Genomic DNA, 18,045 nt, shown 5'->3' on the forward strand with positions numbered 1-18,045 from the left:
AAGGTCCATTGGCACTGTTCTCTAGCAGTGTTTTTTTTTATATACCTGGTTCAGAACTGTGCTAAATAAGAATATTTCTTGTATATATTTTTAGGATATTTCCAAAGTAAAATGTTAATATCATCATATTTTGTAATAACTTTTGGGTAAGTGAACACTATTTTTCAGATTTTAGACTTTTTTTTGACAACGTACCTGTGTAAAAACATACCCCTCTATAGGGGCTATTACAGTTGAAGTATTTATTTATATATATATTTATTTATTTATTTATTTATTTATTTATTTATTTATTTATTTATTTATTTATTTATTTATTTATTTATTTATTTATTTATTTATTTATTTATTTATTTATTTATTTATTTATTTATTTATTTATTTATTTCAGCCAATACTTTAAGGCCAGAAAATAAACGTCTCGGAAAATTAATACAGTAAAATCTGTGACAACTTGCCCCACACCATTCCGGTGCATTTCTAAATAAAAGTAAAAAAAACCTCTAAAATTTGGCAACAAAATTTAAAAATAAAAAATACAAAATACAAAGAAATTGCAATAGGCCTACAGAATTCACCTCAAACATCTTAGGCAACATGTAAATCTAAGTAATGGCTGTCCATGAAAATAAAAATGGTAGCACACTTATGCCATCTACAGGCTTAGTTGAAAAATGCATCTAAATTTGCACAGCAAGTCAGGTGTACTGATGTACATGAGTTTACATTTATGTGTGTAAGAATAATGGTTATGAAATAGTTATTCTATAATATATTAAAGTTGATTAAAATGTATAGCATAACAAACAATGTACAAGGTGAAAAATAGGCTAGGTAATATTTCTATTAGAAATCCTTTATAATTAAAATAAAATAATACATTTTAATAATGTATACAAGTAACATTCTGGGAGACATTAGGTAAGTCAGTGTATTTATTTAAATTTATATAATAGAAAATGAAAGAATTTGTATGACAATGATTGACAATGTTTTAGCAATGTGCTATGTTATTATTATTATTATTATTATTATTATTATTATTATGTGTATAATAATTTGTATTAGAGTGCGTGTGTGCAGCAAATGTGTGTCATTTCAATCAATTCAAGTTTTAATTACATTTCAACTTTTGCATTAAGTGTTATCAAAACAAACTGAAGATATCTTGCATACTTGATGTTTAAGAGCAATGTGTTATGTGATATCTTACACATGAAGAGTTCAGATGCAATAACCTCTAAGTCCGTCTGACATGTTTTCTTTTAAATTCTATGTTTAGGTTCAGTAATTTCACTTTAATGTCAATGAATAGGTTATTAGTCAGTTATTGAAATGTCTTATTTTCAAAAATGTCACTTTAGTCAATTCAGAATTTAACAAATGTAACTGTCTTTTGCTACAAAACCAGCTAAGTCCATGTGTGCTTTTGGGTGCAAAGACCTCCACTTCTTTGGACAACAAGACATAAACATGTTCACTTTCACAGGTTATTGATGTTTGTAACTCATTAATACATGGTTCACATGTGTTCACTTTACATTAAGGTGCACTTTCACAGGTTATTGATGTTTGTAACTCATTAATACATGGTTCACATGTGTTCACTTTACATTAAGGTGCACTTTCACAGGTTATTAATGTTTGTAACTCATTAATACATGGTTCAGATGTGTTCACTTTACATTAAGGTGCACTTTCATATGTGATTGATGTTTGTAACTCATTAATACATGGCTCACACACAGGTTTCCACTTTACGTTAACTTTCACAGTTTAATAAATGTTTGTAATTAATTAATATGTGGTTCACAAGTGTCCACCCTACATTAAGGTTCACAAGTAATATATTGAAATTTTTAAAAAAAAATCATTATTAATATCTCATCGCGTTATGGTTGTGCTCTGCTGCTGGATAGGCATCATGAGCTTTTTGTGGAATATCTTGGGTAAGGAACTTCTGGTAAGGAACATTTTAAGAAAAGTAATGAGAAAACCACAAATACCACACCCTTCAGTCTCATTATGATAGTCTATTTTTGCTGTTTTATGAAATAAATCAGGAATGATGCATTTGTAAATGAGTTATTAGTCTTATAACACCTTTATAAACCCTTTACAAAGGGAAACTTAATGTAAAGTGTTACCGACAATATTTATAATTTATAGCAAATAAAATATAACCAAAAGTCATCACATTTAAACAATAATCGTATTAAAATAAAAGATATATATATGCACTGCAATTTGGGATTGCATGTGACTTCCGCCCTATTTTTCCTTATGTAAATTGATCTGGCATGTGACTCTGACGTCTCGCAGTGGCACGAGTGTTGCCAAGTCTGCAGTATTCCAGCGGAATGATCATCACTCAGGATACAGAAGATCCCATCACTAGACTGGCCACACATCACCAAACAGTGCCCACATTGGGAGGATAACGTTTATGTGAACACAGGCTTATGATGAACTAAAAGCATAAACTCTTGAGCAGGAAATAATGAAAAAAGCTTATCCGTTCTCCTTTATAAGCCAATGCTTAACCACATACACAATGAAATGTAGTTTTATATAACCTGGGAAGTCATAACAGCGTAATAAACAACAGCAATTCATAAAATCATGTTTTCGTTTGAAGGAGGAACAGAAAGCAGACAGCGCTAACCACACCTGGTTGTTATGCAGACATGGCAACCCTGAGTGGCAGTCATATGACTGGATGAGGAGGATGTGAATGAGTAGTCCGTTGTAATTATGTGTCGATACAGGATTCACAAGCGTTATTGAAGAAAATAAAGACCGTTATCAAGAAATTGTCGCCTTTCTTCACGTGGTATCTGCAATGGAGTTTATTAGACTATTTGGGATTGTATTTGGGATTGCAGTGCTTTCCTGTGCGCGTGCGGACAAGTCTCAGGTAAATACAGTACACGAGTGTCACATATACCGTAGGACATGTTCTGTCCTAAAACTGTAATTTTATGTTAGTAGGGAACTTAAATACACACTGCTCCTTTGTTCGACTATAACATGATTATGCAGGCTGAAGTATAATTTAAGATTAATGTTACAGTGGTGCATGACTTTAAGCACTGTTATTTTCACCAAGAGAAGATTAGTGTTAGAGAACTCATGAAACTTTTTCTAGTTAAACAGATCTAGTAAATCTTTAATTCCTTTTTGCAGCTTAATCTAAATCCAAACCTATGTAACAACTTTTACATCCCAAAACAGTCAGTCACAAATACATTAACTAATTTAACCAAATTTACCAAGTTTATTTGTTGCGTACACATCTTTACACGGGTAGTGTGAACGAACTATTAAAGTAGTGCATTTTTAGTTAATTTATTTATTTTCTATTTATTATTTTTAATTGTTTATATTATAAAGTTACTGAAAAAGGCCTTGAAAAACATGTTGACACCAACCATATTTTGTCATGTGATTGTCATGTGAAAAATATTAAAGATCACTTTTAAATGATTTCTACATCCCTTTGTTTTATTTTTGTAATTCTCCATGCTTCCCACAGATTGACCCACTGATATATGAGGAGCAGTTGCTATGGGTCGGTGGAGGAGCTGGTCAGGTCAACACTTACAGGATTCCTCTGCTAACCTTCACATTACGTGGTAGTCTGCTGGCGTTCTCAGAGGCCAGGAAAATGTCTTCCGGTGACATTGGGGCGAAGTTCATCGCACTGAGACGCTCCACAGACAGAGGTGGATCATCCACATTCACTCCTGAAATGCTTCATAAGTTTATTCATAAATGGCTATTGCTTTAGATGTAATTTAATTCCAATCACTTTCTTGTATTTCTCAGGTTCCACCTGGTCTCCCACCTCATTCATAGTGGACGATGGTTCTCTAGCAGATGGGCTGAACTTAGGTTCGGTAGTTGTGGATGAGGAAACTGGTGCTGTGATACTCATCTACGAGTTGTGCTTCCACCATCACCATTGCAACCCCTCCAGCACCATGATGGTGCAGAGCCTGGATGATGGGTTCACCTGGAGCGCTCCACGAAACCTGTCCATTGAGCTGGGGGTGAAGAGCTTTGCTCCGGGGCCTGGCTTTGGAATTCAGGTGTGGTTAGCGCTGCCTGCTTTCGGTTCCTCCTTCAAACGAAAACACGATTTTATGAATTCCTGTTGTTTATGATGCTGTTATGACTTCTCAGGTTATATAAAACTGCATTTTATTGTGTATGTGGTTAAGCCTTGGTTTATAAAGGAGAACGGATAAGCTTACATGACCCTTTTCATTTTTTTTTCTGCTCAAGAGCAGTTTATATGCTTTTAGTTCATCATAAATGCATATGTTCACAGAAACGTTATCCTCCCAATGTGGGCCGTTTGGTGGTGTGTGGACATGGTTCCATTGCTGGTGATGGGGTCTTCTGTATCCTGAGTGATGATCATGGTAAATCCTGGAGATATGGAGCTGCTCTGAAGAGCATCCCTTACAACCAGCCTAAACAAGAGCTGGACTTCAACCCAGATGAGTGTCAGGTAATATTACACAACTTCATCAAAAAACTATGAATGTTGTATATGACTGAAGTGTTACTATATAATAATTTGGGTCTTTCACACTTGCTTCGATTGCCTGGATCCGAACCCGAGTTTGATTGCTCCGCCCTACCCCAGGTTTATTCCTGTTTTTTTAGTAGTTGATTTAGCCTATTATAATGCTTATTTTGTCTTATTTTAAATCTTTTTAAGTCATCTTGAGGCCCCCTAGTAGAGAACCATTGCTATAATAAGTAAGGCTAAAGACTAAGTACTAATTTTGGGCCTGTCCAAATACCTACACTTGCGGTCTCGCCACTTGAGAGCATGTTCACGAAACAGGAAGTAAATGCTCAAGGTTGTCCCAGGTCTTAAAAACAACAAAGCTCAGTTCCCTTAACACGCACTAAACTCACGCGATCTTGAATACCGCTTCAGATGCATCATGTTCAGGAACCAAAATTGCAAGATGTCAAGTAAAACATTCCACTGTCAGTTAAATGAATTAGATATTTCATTTAATTTTGTAGTAAAACATAAAGTCCTGGTTTCATAGACAGGGCTTAGATTAAGCCAGGATTAGACCCTAGTTTAATTAGGACATTAAAGTAGCTTTTATAAACGTGCCCTAGAAAAAAACATTACTGGTGTGCATCTTAAGACAAAACAATGGCACTGACATATTTTAAGATATGTCAGTGCAAGTTGCTTTCAGTTAAAAACGCTCAAACATGCATTTTTGTATGGAACTAGGCTTAAGCCTCCCCTGTGAAACTGGGGGAGAAATGTGGATGAAGATTTTATTTGTGCAAAGATGAATATGTGTATATATATATATATATATATATATATATATATATATATATATATATATATATATATATATATATATATATATATATATATATATATATTTAACAGCTTTTTATTACTCAAATTAGAAGCACTACAATTAGACTACTACATTGTGTCCTCTGTTACATAGGGACTACTGAACATAAGTTTAGAAGTTTATTTTAAAACGCAAAGTATTGAAAATCTAAAAAATTATTTTTTCAACACTATAAGTGTATCCCATCGGGTAATCAAAAGCTCTGCACAAACTTGTGGTCTTCACGCTCACTTGAACACTTGAGCCAAATACAGAAAATGCATCATATAAGTAGACAAGTGGTCAAGTGCAAAGTATTGGGACAGGCCCATTGTTCACTTTCTGTAGGACACCCCTCTATTGCAAATGCAGCGTATGTTTGCATTGTTGCAGTGTGGACAAAATTTGTTTATCTAGAAAATGCAGACATAGACTACACAAAGATTAGCCAGTGGTACTTTCATTGCTAGCTGTCATGTGGTTTCAGTCTTTCATTGTGAGTATTTCATTGTAAGTGTACAATTTCTTCATGCTTCCTTGAGTCATGAAAATTGTAGCCATGAGATATTGGTTAAATAATGAGATTAATATCCAGCTAAATTCACAATAAGAAAAACAAAAAAATAATCGGTGGTTGCAGTAATTCTATAATAAATAATACAATAATACTGTGACAATTTTGTAATACATAAATAATACTGTTACCATTTTTTCAGTATTAGGAGATGACATGTACAGTATATATTTCAAATATTTCATATGCAAGTGATATAATGTTAATATACCAATCCGGAAGGACCAACATCTGCTTTTTAACTTAAAATGTACTGGTAAACACCATAATAATATAGGTGGTAAAATAAAAAAATCACATGAGGAATTGGAGTTCATCACATGTGGTCTGACCGTAAAACATGGCCAATATTTGTATAGAGGTGGTTTACAGTGTCACTCACACAAAGACAAAACACCATCAGGGTAAAACATATGACATTAAAATAATGAAACTTTCACCAAAAAAAAAAAACAATACAGAAAAAAATACAACAAAATACCCTAATGTATATTACTGATAAAATAACTAAACAAATATATATTTAAAAAAAATTTTTTTAAGTAATTAAAATACAATTTATTTATATTTGATGTGTCAAGCAGGGACTTCTGGGAATGTAATTTTACTGTTTTTCACCATAAATTATTTGGTAATATGGTAATCGCTGTCGGGTGGAACCCTAGCCCTTTATATCTGTCTGTGTGTGGATTTTGCAAATATTAAACCAATGAAAAGTATTAAAAAAGATCTTGTGACTAAACCTCGTAACTTCATTGGATCCTCTGACTGTCAATATTGTGAAACCGCCTCTATCGTGAATGAAGGGCCACGCACATTTTGGACTGTCTCTGCTGGTTGGCAATGCAAGGGTAAATAAAGAACTGGTTGTTTGAATATATACAGCATTATTTACTCAAGAAACACTTTTGTATACATTTTTTATGTATTTGAGGAGTGGAGAAGAGTGTCTTAGTCTAGCATTTGTCATCGAGTCATAGCCAATATGGTCTAAAATAGCCTGTGCGTGGCACTTCATCTTTTGACAAACATAAGATTTTTGTCTGACATTCCACTTGAGCTTTGATTTTGGTCAAATGTTAAAGGGTTAGTTCACCCAAAAATGACAATTCTGTCATTAATTACTTACCCTCATGCCATTCAACATCCGTAAGACCTCCGTTCATCTTCGGAACACAAATGAAGATATTTTAGTTGAAATCCGATGGCTCAGAAAGGCCTCCATTGGCACAATGTACTTTACACTCTCAAGAACCATAAAAGGTACTAAAGACGTCGTTACAAAGTCCATCTCACTACAGTGGTTCTACAATAACTTTATGAAGCGACAAGAATATTTTTTGTGCGTTGCGTTATGAATCAGCGAGTCAAATCATGATTCGGATCGCGTGTCAAACCGCCAAACTGCTGAAATCACGTGACTTTGGCGATCCAAACCGCTGAATCGACTCACTGATTCATAACGCTTCGAAGCTTCATGATGCAGTGTTTTGAAATCGGTCATCACTATATAATTCGTTATTTAGTTTTTTTTTGCGCACAAAAACTATTCTCGTTGATTCATACAATTATTGTAGAACCACTGTAGTGAGATATAGTGTTTTTCCATTTCCTAAAAAGTAGTGGATTTGGACACCAACAAGGTTTCTGCCCGACAGCGATAATATAATGCAATGTTAAACCATTTACAGTTTTTCACTGTATATGGTAATGTGGCTTACAGTTGACCAATTAACAGGTTTTTGCTGTACTGTACTCTATTCTTTTTTCTGTAAAACTTACAAACATGTTTGACAGTGTAGGCTTGATATTAAACAGCTGCACTACTTGATTTCCCATTTGACTTGACACATTCCCCTCCCTTACGTCTGCCTTAACAGCCAGTGGAACTAGAGGACGGAAGCATAGTCATCAATGTACGCAACCAGAACAACTACCACTGCCGCTGTCGAATAATAGTACGGAGTTTGGACGGTGGCGAGTCTCTGCCTGTGGAGGAGCTGGTATTTGACAAAACGCTGATTGACCCCGTCGTTGCAGCTGGTGCCCTGCAGAAACAAGGAGTGATGTACTTCACCAACCCGTCCAGCACTCAGCACAGTGAGGAAGAGCAGTTCACAGTCTTACTTACAAATAAAGTTAAAAAAAACTAAGTTAAAGTTGGAAAATGTTCAATATATATATATATATATATATATATATATATATATATATATATATATATATATATATATATATATATATATATATATATATATATATATATATATATATATATATATATATATATATATATATATATATATATCTCATTTAAATCTTAGTGGAACATAAATTTCTGTTTTCTCGCACAGGGATCAATCTAACACTTCGCTGGTCTTTCACTGATGGAAAGTCATGGGAAAAGGACGCGGTCCAGATCTGGGCGGGGCCAAGCGGTTATTCGACTATGACGTCATTCAATGGGGATTCTCCAGAGGACAACAAATACATATTCGTTGTTTATGAAAAGGGCCATAAAGATTACTGTGAGACAATCTCTTTTGCCAAAATCCATCTATATGGAGGGAAATAGCGTACAGGTGGAGAAGCCAAGAAAAGGGATATTTAGGACTTTTAAAATTGACTTTTTTGAGAAAATCAAGATATCAGCCTGATTCAAAATAATTTTTACATTTCTCAACATCACATTTGGTATTTCGGCTGGTCTGTACTATGCACTGCTTTGATATGAATTCCACTCCAGAAATAATCAAGACATCCAGCTACTTTTTAAGATGTTATATACTGTATACAGTAATATAATATAAAAACAACTATTATTGTACCTACTGGTAATTTTACTGGTCTCACTCCAATGCACAAATCTTTCTGGATTATTGAAGTTTCTTGGTGAAGGTTTTCTTCAGTTTTTTGTGCAGTTGGTGAGCTGTACATGTTTATTGAGACTATTTGATGGTTTTTAAACTGCTCAGGTGACGTTTGTCTTGCCAAACCTTTTATTTCTTTTTTTAATTAAAAAAAAGAAATTGGATTTATAATAATGTAATGTAAGTGAATCTTCATGAAGCTACAACAATCTTAAAATGGTTGTTTTCTACTATATAACAGGGATTGATTTGAATGTCTTGAAATAATGTTTGAAATGTACACCATCTTCCAAACTGTGTTTTTGTCTTATCCTGAATTACTGCGGGTGACACAACAATTGACAAGTGGCCTATGTACCTGTGTGACTCATCATATACATAGACCCATTTTTGTTTATTAACCGTTTGAGTTCAAACGTAAGAGTACCAAAAGTTAAATAGTGTTACTTTAAATATAGAAATGTGATTTGATTTTAATTACCTTTAGGTGTTTCTCCAGTCCCTGATTGTGCTTAAATTGATGAAGGCCTCGAATGTTACTGACGAAAGCTGGAAGTAACACACGGGTTTGAGACACATAGAGACAGCAAGCAGTGTTTTCTCCACTATATTCAACTGTGAAGTCAGAAAACCCATTTTATATCCAACTGTCATTTATTTTCTTCAGGTTGTATGGTTTTGTTTACCTAGTCTGGCCCTTTTGTGGCCCCAGATGTAGTTTTAAATGACAGCCATTTATTTTGGTATCATCCTACTGTAAGCGACTTAAATATTACATGTTGAAAGTCACCCAAAAGGCTTTTACCATTTTAAATTTGATACTAACACATTTGACTTTTGACTTGATTTTCTGCTTTGCACAGGGACATCTTTCATTGTTCAATAAAGTTTTCTATTTTGATACAGCAACTCATTGTTTAATTTTCATCATATAAAATACATAAGAATACAGTTTTGCCTGCCATTTTTAGATAGCAACATTTTCACTTTGAAATTAATCAGATTGTCACTAAAATATTCTTGACACAAATGTACTATTTAATTAGATTCACCTGTCCTCAGACCATACCTCCTAGAGATTAATCTACCATTCGAAAGTTTCAAATCTAAAATGTTTTTAAAGAAGTCACCAAAGCTGCATTTATAAAAAAATACAGTAAAAACAATATTTGTTTGTTTCATAATTGTGCTCATATTTTGATGTAATTTAAAAAATAATAGCTAATAATAATTTCCCTCATTTTAAGCGGGTCCTATTATAGCTAACACCTGAAGAAAATGTTCAATGTTTAGGCCTACATCTGCAAAATAAGGTTATTTTGTCAAACAAATTGTCAATGTAATGGATGAAGCTAAAAATCAGTCGCATAAACCATTCTGGAGTCTCAAATTATTAATTAGTGAATGTTAAATTTGCAAATATTTTCCATATTTGACATTGTTTTCGTATCTGATGGTGTCAAGTTACTCAAGTGAGGACTAAAGCTTCTCATTGATTTTAAATGTCAATGAAATGAAAATTGAAATGAACTCATATCTCAGCAAAGTAAACTGGTCTGTTAAACCGGTTCTCGTGTAGGTTAAGTCGCACTGACTGACACCGTACGCGGGCTTGTGGTTTATAAATAGGCTGAAGGTAAAATATTACAGACAACAGTGCACATGACTTGACAGAAGTTGCCGTCATGTATCAGACTCTTTCGCGGATTTTGCTTCTGGCGGTGCTGTGTTCATTTGCGCGAAATGAAAAGGTAAGCCTACGATTTTGTTTATCATATTACGATTATAAATGACAACGTTACGTGTCGAGAACAAACATTTCAATAAGTAAACCAAGATACAACACATGTATAATTTGTCAAGGTGATAGACAGTGTTGCAACAAAGGGACGTTTATGGGCTATAGGCTAAATATTTATGTGCAAAAGTCCACGTAGGCTTGTCAGAGTTGCGTTATAAACTCTGGATTGCGAGAGAAAAAAAAAAACATAATTTTGAGATAAAAAGTCAGTGTATTCATTTGTTTATTTTTAAACCGTATCAGAGACAAACTTCCATAAATGTGTTTGTTGCCTTTTGTGGGCCATTTGTCTTAATTGTGAATTCTGATATTTTCAATGATCTGAATATTTTCTTGAGTTAAAATGGTGGGAATGAGCTTACAGTCAAGATTCATTGGTATGTGCATACACAATACCTGTCTTTCAAAAGTAAAGCTACACTGAGAAACGTCCAATGGAGTTAAAAAAGCGTTACAACTAGCCTCGCCTCGCCTCACCTTATTACTTTTGTCTTTTTTCTTTTCACATGTACAGATCAATCCTGCTGTTTCTGACGAGCAGCTGATCTGGGTCGGTGGTCAAACTGGAGAAGTTCACACCTACAGGATTCCCCTGCTCACTTTCACTTCTCAGGGGAGTTTGCTGGCTTTTGCAGAGGCCCGGAAGTTGTCCTTCAAAGACATCGGAGCCAAATTCATAGCTTTAAGACGCTCCACAGACAGAGGTGTGTCAGATTGAGTTGTATGGTTTAGTATGTTCTGATCTGAAAGATATGTAATATTCTGTTTTTCATTACCCTTTTCTTCTCCACCTATCACTTTCTACTAACCCCTTCTCAGGTGCCACCTGGTCTCCCACCTCATTCATAGTGGATGATGGTTCTCTAGCAGATGGGCTGAATTTAGGTTCGGTAGTTGTGGATGAGGAAACTGGTGCTGTGATACTCATCTACTCGTTGTGCTTTCACCGTCACCATTGCAAGCCTTCCAGCACCATGATGGTGCAGAGCCTGGATGATGGGTTCACCTGGAGCGCCCCACGAAACCTCAACCCTCAACTGGGGCTCAAGAGTTTTGCTCCTGGACCTGGCTTCGGTATACAGGTGATCCACTTAGATGCACTTTCATGTCTGAGTTCCTCATTTACACTTCACTTACACCTCCTTAGAATCATATTTTAGCCATACTTTCGACTACCGGCATTATGCTGCATCATATTTTAGCTGACTGCTGGCCTTTTAAGATGTGGTCATATCATTGTTCGGCCAAATTTCATGGACGTAATACAGTCTTTTCAATAGGAATTTGCACGCTTTGGAATTTCATGCGAGTGCGAAAACTTTCCCCTTGCAGATTTCGCATCAGGTTCAAGATGGTCATTAAAATTCACCATGTTGACCAACAGAAATCTGCCTGGTTTGAAAGTAACCTCTGTGTGAGCTGTGAGCTTGTGTATCTCTACACTATTGACAATAGACAATGGACCTTTTTTGTCTGCAGAATTTTGCTGAAACTTCCCTAATGTGGCCTTTAAGGCCAATTCACACTGCACCAACAGACACTGACTAACGCACACAATTTCCAAAGTATGTTACTTCTTAGACCGTCGCGAAGTAAGTTTCAAACTACAGTATACATTATGCGTTTTTCGGACGCAACGACTGCCTGACCTAGGGTTGTGATGTATACCAGTATAAAAATTACCACAATACCAAAAATATAAATCGATATAATACCAATACATTCAAAAAATTCAACAAAAATGAATATTTAAATAAAAAATGTAGCTGCTTTGCCATTTACCAAGAAGTGTGGTTTAAAACTCATGAATTTTGTTATTTTGCTTAAAAGTTTTACTTTTATTTAATTTAATACTTTATTTGCTTACATTGTATTATTTATTCTAAATTCATAATATGTACACCATGTAAAAATACTCAATTCATTTGGATGAAAATTTGTTTGAGATGTGATATTTGGTATCTGAGTGTTGGTATCTGACAACAATGTGTCAGTGATATTTTAGTATTATTTATATAATATTAGAGTATTTATTAATATTTTGAAATAGCTTTTTTATTTAAATTTTAATTTACATTTGAGTAATTTTATTATGTGCTTTTTGTCATTTGAATAATTATTATTTCTATTTAATACAGCCTGGCAATACAGGCACGTGTGACGTGATGCATGATAGTTAATATTTATACTGTATGTGCAAAAATGCATCAATGCATGATTTGACTATTAAAATGTAATGCATTGATTATATAATTCAATAGCTGATTATCATCACTAATGATATCCAATATGTTAAAGAGGACATCTATAAGGCAATATATATGTCATATACGTATATTTTTTGATTCAAGTTTTATATGCTGATAATAGATAGTTTGTTGTTAGTTTGTTGTTAATCCTTGCTTGACCAAAGCTTGCTTTTATCTGCCTACAAATGCCATCATGCATATATCAATTAGTAGTATTATTATCTGTCTCCATTACATGTTATGCAAATATATCATGCAAATTCAGTGGTCTTCCTTCTCTCTATTTGTATCAATCGATTTAGCATCAATACCAAGATATTGAACTACACCTAGTCTACAGGACATAAAAAGCATCCTAGTATAGTTTATTTTTCTTACTGCTTAAGAGTGAGTTTATTTAAAATTACTGCTACCGCATGAATAGACCATGGAAAATACTAATTCAAATCTGAGATTGACTTTTCTTCCAGTCATTGAGATTCATTAAATGATTATTCAAGATGTCTTACCATGTTTTGTTAATGGTGCCAACAGAAACATCATCCACCTGCTATTGGGCGTTTGGTGGTGTGTGGCCATGGCACAACCGCTGGAGACGGAGTGTTTTGTATCCTGAGTGATGATCACGGACACACATGGAGATACGGAGCTGAACTGAAGAGTATTCCATATAACCAGGCCAAAAACAACCTTGACTTTGACCCAGATGAGTGTCAGGTATGAATTACTTGTAAACTATGTACATAGAAACTTCCATGAATCAGAAGAATTTAGAAAACCTTTAAACGTTTGTCTTTTGTTTCATCAAAGCCAGTGGAGCTGGATGACGGCAGTATCGTGATCAATGTGCGTAACAATAAAAACTATCACTGCCGTTGTCGTATGGTTGCACGCAGTCTGGATGGAGGGGAGTCTCTGCCGGTGGAGGAGCTGGTGTTTGATCACACACTGGAAGATCCTGTTGTTGCAGCTGGAGCTTTAGAGAAGGAAGGAGTCCTCTACTTCACCAACCCAGCCAACTCTAAAAGCAGTGAGTATGATGATATGAGAAATGAAAGATTTGGTTCACCCAAAAAAAGGAAAATGTAAGATGTATATGTCTTTCTTTCCTCAGCCGTAGAGAAATTAAGATTTTTGGAGGTTAAGATTGCAGGATTTTTCTCCATCTAATGCAAGTGAATTGTGCTATATTTCTGATGGTCCAAAATCCATTTTTTGGCAGTTTCAAAGGGCTCCACATGACAAGGATTGATTACGAGTGTGGAGGAGGGCAGTCCAAAACAATTGGTTGCTGTATATTAGTATTTGTTTCAGTTTATTGTTCAAAATAGTTTGTGTTTGTATCCTGGACGTAAACTCCTCTTGTAAACAATGGGGGCGGTTCTTGGCGTGTGTACTTCACGCGAGAGGTTGTGAGCTCAAACGTCTTATGAATGAGCTTCACAAAGCTGGACCAAGGTGAGCATTTGTAGTTAAAAGTGTATAATTTTTTTTTGACTGATCCTTTTGCTAGAGAAGGCTCTTATTCATCGACTGGGGTCGTGTGGAGCCTTTGAAGCTGCCTAAATATGGATTTGCCAAAAATGGTCTACATTGAGCACCATTCACTTGCATTAGAGGGAGAAAAAACTGGAATGTTTTCCTCCAAAACCTTAACTTCTCTTCGGCTGAGGATAGAGAGTCATGTACATATTGAATGGTCTTGGGGTGTGTAAATAATAAGGACATTTTTGGTGAACTTTTCCTTTAACACACCTTATTAATATCATGAATCAGATGAGGGAGACATCCAAAATGTGCAGTGCTTTAGTATTGCAAGAGAAACATTACTCTTTTTTAAATAATTATTCTTTTTCAGTTTTCTGTAAACTCTGATACTCTTTTCAATTCTCTGATACTTTTAATATATAACAATGCCAAATGGTTCTCAGTTGCTTGGTTTTCAAATGACCTAATAATTCTATATACACCAACGTTATAAAAGTTTGGGGTCAGTGGGATTTTAAATATTTTTGAATTTCTTATATTCACCAAGGGCTGATTTATTTGATCAAAAATACAGTAATATTTTGAAATATTATTACAATTTAAAATAAATGTTTTCTATTTTAATATTTTAATTTATTCCTGATGGCAAAGCTGAACAGCCATTATTCCATTCTTTAGTGTCACATGATCCAGTGTCACATTTGATCAATTTAATGCATCCCTGCTAAATAATAATAGTATAATTTCTTTTCTTTCTTTTTTTTTACTGAGCATATTACTTTATATGCTATGCTCTAGTCTAAACTAAGATTACCAGCTTTCTGAAATGGAATATAAGAATTATTGGGTCCCATTTTTCCATGTTCATATTTTATTTGGCTAAAAATGCCCACAACCCTTTGCACAATGAGAGTTTGGAACAGTTCACTATCAACCTTTTCAGCTACTGTAAGTGTCAAAAATGTGATGCTGAAGCTGCTGCAGTTTGATAATCTACAGTATAAAATGGAAACATGGAAACATAATACAACAAGGGCGTCTGTGGTATCAAGACGACACAGTTTAGCATCATGGTATTATGTCCTCCTAATTGCATACTCTTTTGCTACAGCCAATAAGTCCCCCTGCCCCCAATATATATATCACTACCATAAGAGAGCAGCATGTATAATAGTTTATTCATGCTTGTAAATATAGCTATATATGATTGTGGTTTTCTCTAGGAGTGAACCTCACCCTTCGCTGGTCTCTGAATCACGGTAAATCATGGGTGACAGATACTCTGAAGATCTGGGCCGGGCCAAGTGGATACTCTTGTATGACATCACTTAAAGGCAATGAAACTGAGGATCATAAATACATCTATGTCATCTTTGAGAAAGGCCAGAAAGACTATTTTGAGTCCATCTCTTTTGTGAAAATTGACTTGTACAGTGACCAATGAAGAATAGCATTGATGGGCTGACCATGGGAAAGGGGTCTTTTTTAAGTCTGATTTGTCTCCATTTTTTCTTTAAATAATGTTTTAATAAAATTGAATTTAACACAGTAATTTGTCTTCCCTTGCCTCAACTCACCTGTCTTATCCCGACTGTCTTTTATCTATCTTTTAGCTTGATTGTATGCCAGAAAAAGAGCTACACAAGCCTTTCTAAGGTTGTAGAACTTGATTTTTGCTTTTGCTGATTTATGACCAATGTTGTGCAAGTTACTTCCAAACTGTAATACATTATAGATTTACTTGTTACTGTTATTCAAAAGTAATTTGTTACCTTACAATACTACTGTCTCAGAATTGTAATGTGTTACATTACTCCTGTATTACTTTTGAGTTACTTTCACCAAAATAACTACAGAAGTAGAACTTAGCATTCTAAAATGACAAAATGTAGGCTACTACACAGCATTTTGGCGATATATTGTAGCATAATTACTGTGGGCTATCTAACAATAGCCTATAGCCTATAATTGGCAAAGTGAAGGCTCAAGACAATGCAAGAAAGTATGAATCACAAACGATCCAAGTCTGTTAAAAGTATGGTAGAGGTGATTATCTGGCAATAGCTTGGGTCAACTGTATGTAAACTCTAATGCCATGACAAGATGCAAATTTTTTCTTTTCTTATTGTTGTCATTATTTTATTTTATTTAAATTAGAGAGGTTCACAACACAAAACCGCCATACACAAAGTGCAAAAGATTTTTTTTTTTTCATACGTCCATCTCGCGAATGTACAGTCTTCTTCTGCCATCTTCATCCATTAAAGGGGTGGTAAACCACGATTTCACTATTCTAACTTTAGCTAGCGTGTAATGTTGCTGCTTGAGCATAAACAACATCTGCAAAGTTACAAAGTTCAAAGTTTAAAGCAAAGGGAGATATTTGCTTTTAAAGAAATCCATTTCAAAGGACTACAGCAAACGGCCAGTAGGCGACTACACACATTCCTCCAGGGTTGGTGACATCAACAGGCTCAATATTTACATAAACCCCTCCTCCGAGAATAGTAAATAAGGGGGGGGGGGGCAGTTTGTATCGCTGCTGTTGTGGTATAGTGGTATAGGCTGGAGTGGTGTTGCTGCAATGCCGACAAAATGCTGTTATTTTCATCCGGATTGCAGGTCTGGGGTACTTGCTTTCCTTCCTAGGGACAGGGGTGCGTTGCAGAGCGTTTAACAAACAGCATGTTATATGCATGTGTGTTTGAGACAGAGGGGAACAGGTCGCAGATATATGCTGCCCATCATGAAGCACGAGACAGACAGGGTCGGAGGAGAAGACTGGAAAATGTGACATAATGGACAATATTCGTCCGTTGTAATTCATGAGCGGTTCAGCGAGACAAACACTGCAAGTGTGAATCATGCACGACGGGCGCGCCTCCCGCTGCACATTTCACGGAGGAAAACATCCACAATCTTTGCGAGTTCAATGCAGGATTTGCACAATGTCAGCTGCGCGAGACAAACACTGCCAGTGTGTGGATGCACGACGCGCGCGGGGCTCCCGCTGCACATTTCATGGAGGAAAACTTCCACAATCTTCGCGAGTTCAATGCAGGATTTGCACCGTGGCTTGTCCTGAAAGCTGGATTTACAAACAGAAGCAGTTTACGGGCCACAACCTGTAAGTCTGATTTATTTTTCATCAATATGTTTTCCTGTAATACAACCCCAAATCAGAAAAAGTTGGGACAGTATGGAAAACTCAAAAAAAAAAAAGTGATTTCTAAATTTACTTTGACTTGTATTTCATTGCAGACAATATGAACACAAAATATTTCATGTTTTGTCTGGTCAACTTCATGTCATTTGTAAATATGCATCCTTTCCTGTCATTCAGACCTGCAACACATTTCAAAAAAAGTTGGGACAGTAAAGCATTTACCACTTTGTAATGTTGCCATTCCCATTCTTCCTGCAAACAAGTCTTAAGGTGGGCAACAGTACGGGGTCTTCGTTGCCACACATTCTCTATTGGAGACAGGTCGGGACTGCAGGCAGGCCAGTCAAGTACCCGTACCCTCTTCCTCCGCAGCCAGGACTTTGTAATGTGTGCAGAATGTGGTTTTGCATTGTCTTGTTGAAATATGCATGGACGTCCCTGGAAAAGATGTCTTCTTGAAGGCAGCATATTATGCTCCAAAATCTCTATGTACTTTTCAGCATTAATGGT

At 35.4% G+C, this 18,045-nt stretch overlaps 2 protein-coding genes across 3 annotated transcripts; both read left to right on the top strand.

Annotated features, from left to right (window-relative positions):
* Positions 1-2,698: 2,698 nt before the first annotated feature.
* LOC307134217 (sialidase-1-like) lies at positions 2,699-9,738 on the top strand. 2 transcript variants are annotated; one of them, XM_079829760.1, is made up of 6 exons: positions 2,699-2,917; positions 3,536-3,725; positions 3,829-4,091; positions 4,334-4,516; positions 7,842-8,099; positions 8,316-9,738. In XM_079829760.1, exons 1-6 carry the CDS (start codon positions 2,843-2,845, stop codon positions 8,325-8,327), a joined length of 981 nt encoding a protein of 326 aa, XP_079685886.1. In that variant the 5' UTR covers positions 2,699-2,842; the 3' UTR covers positions 8,328-9,738. The 2 variants fall into 2 exon arrangements, with proteins under 2 accessions (XP_079685886.1, XP_079685885.1); XM_079829759.1 differs by having other exon boundaries at positions 7,842-8,061.
* A 539-nt stretch (positions 9,739-10,277) lies between these two features.
* LOC307133542 (sialidase-1-like) lies at positions 10,278-16,663 on the top strand. Its single transcript, XM_079828622.1, has 6 exons — positions 10,278-10,582; positions 11,147-11,336; positions 11,452-11,714; positions 13,416-13,598; positions 13,692-13,911; positions 15,593-16,663. The coding sequence occupies exons 1-6, from the start codon at positions 10,517-10,519 to the stop codon at positions 15,811-15,813; spliced, it is 1,143 nt and encodes a 380-aa protein (XP_079684748.1). The 5' UTR covers positions 10,278-10,516; the 3' UTR covers positions 15,814-16,663.
* The last annotated feature ends 1,382 nt before the right edge of the window (positions 16,664-18,045 follow it).

Source organism: Gobio gobio (genome assembly GCF_949357685.1).
Source record: "Gobio gobio genome assembly, chromosome: 11".
Lineage (NCBI taxonomy): Eukaryota > Metazoa > Chordata > Actinopteri > Cypriniformes > Gobionidae > Gobio > Gobio gobio.

Coding starts and splice junctions, on each gene's coding strand:
- LOC307134217 (XM_079829759.1), top strand. CDS start 2,843: ATGGAGTTTATTAGACTATTTGGGATTGTATTTGGGATTGCAGTGCTT. Junction 4,092..4,333: donor GGCCTGGCTTTGGAATTCAG/GTGTGGTTAGCG, acceptor ATATGTTCACAG/AAACGTTATCCTCCCAATGT. Junction 8,062..8,315: donor CCCGTCCAGCACTCAGCACA/GTGAGGAAGAGC, acceptor TTTCTCGCACAG/GGATCAATCTAACACTTCGC.
- LOC307133542 (XM_079828622.1), top strand. CDS start 10,517: ATGTATCAGACTCTTTCGCGGATTTTGCTTCTGGCGGTGCTGTGTTCA. Junction 10,583..11,146: donor CATTTGCGCGAAATGAAAAG/GTAAGCCTACGA, acceptor TCACATGTACAG/ATCAATCCTGCTGTTTCTGA. Junction 13,912..15,592: donor CCCAGCCAACTCTAAAAGCA/GTGAGTATGATG, acceptor GGTTTTCTCTAG/GAGTGAACCTCACCCTTCGC.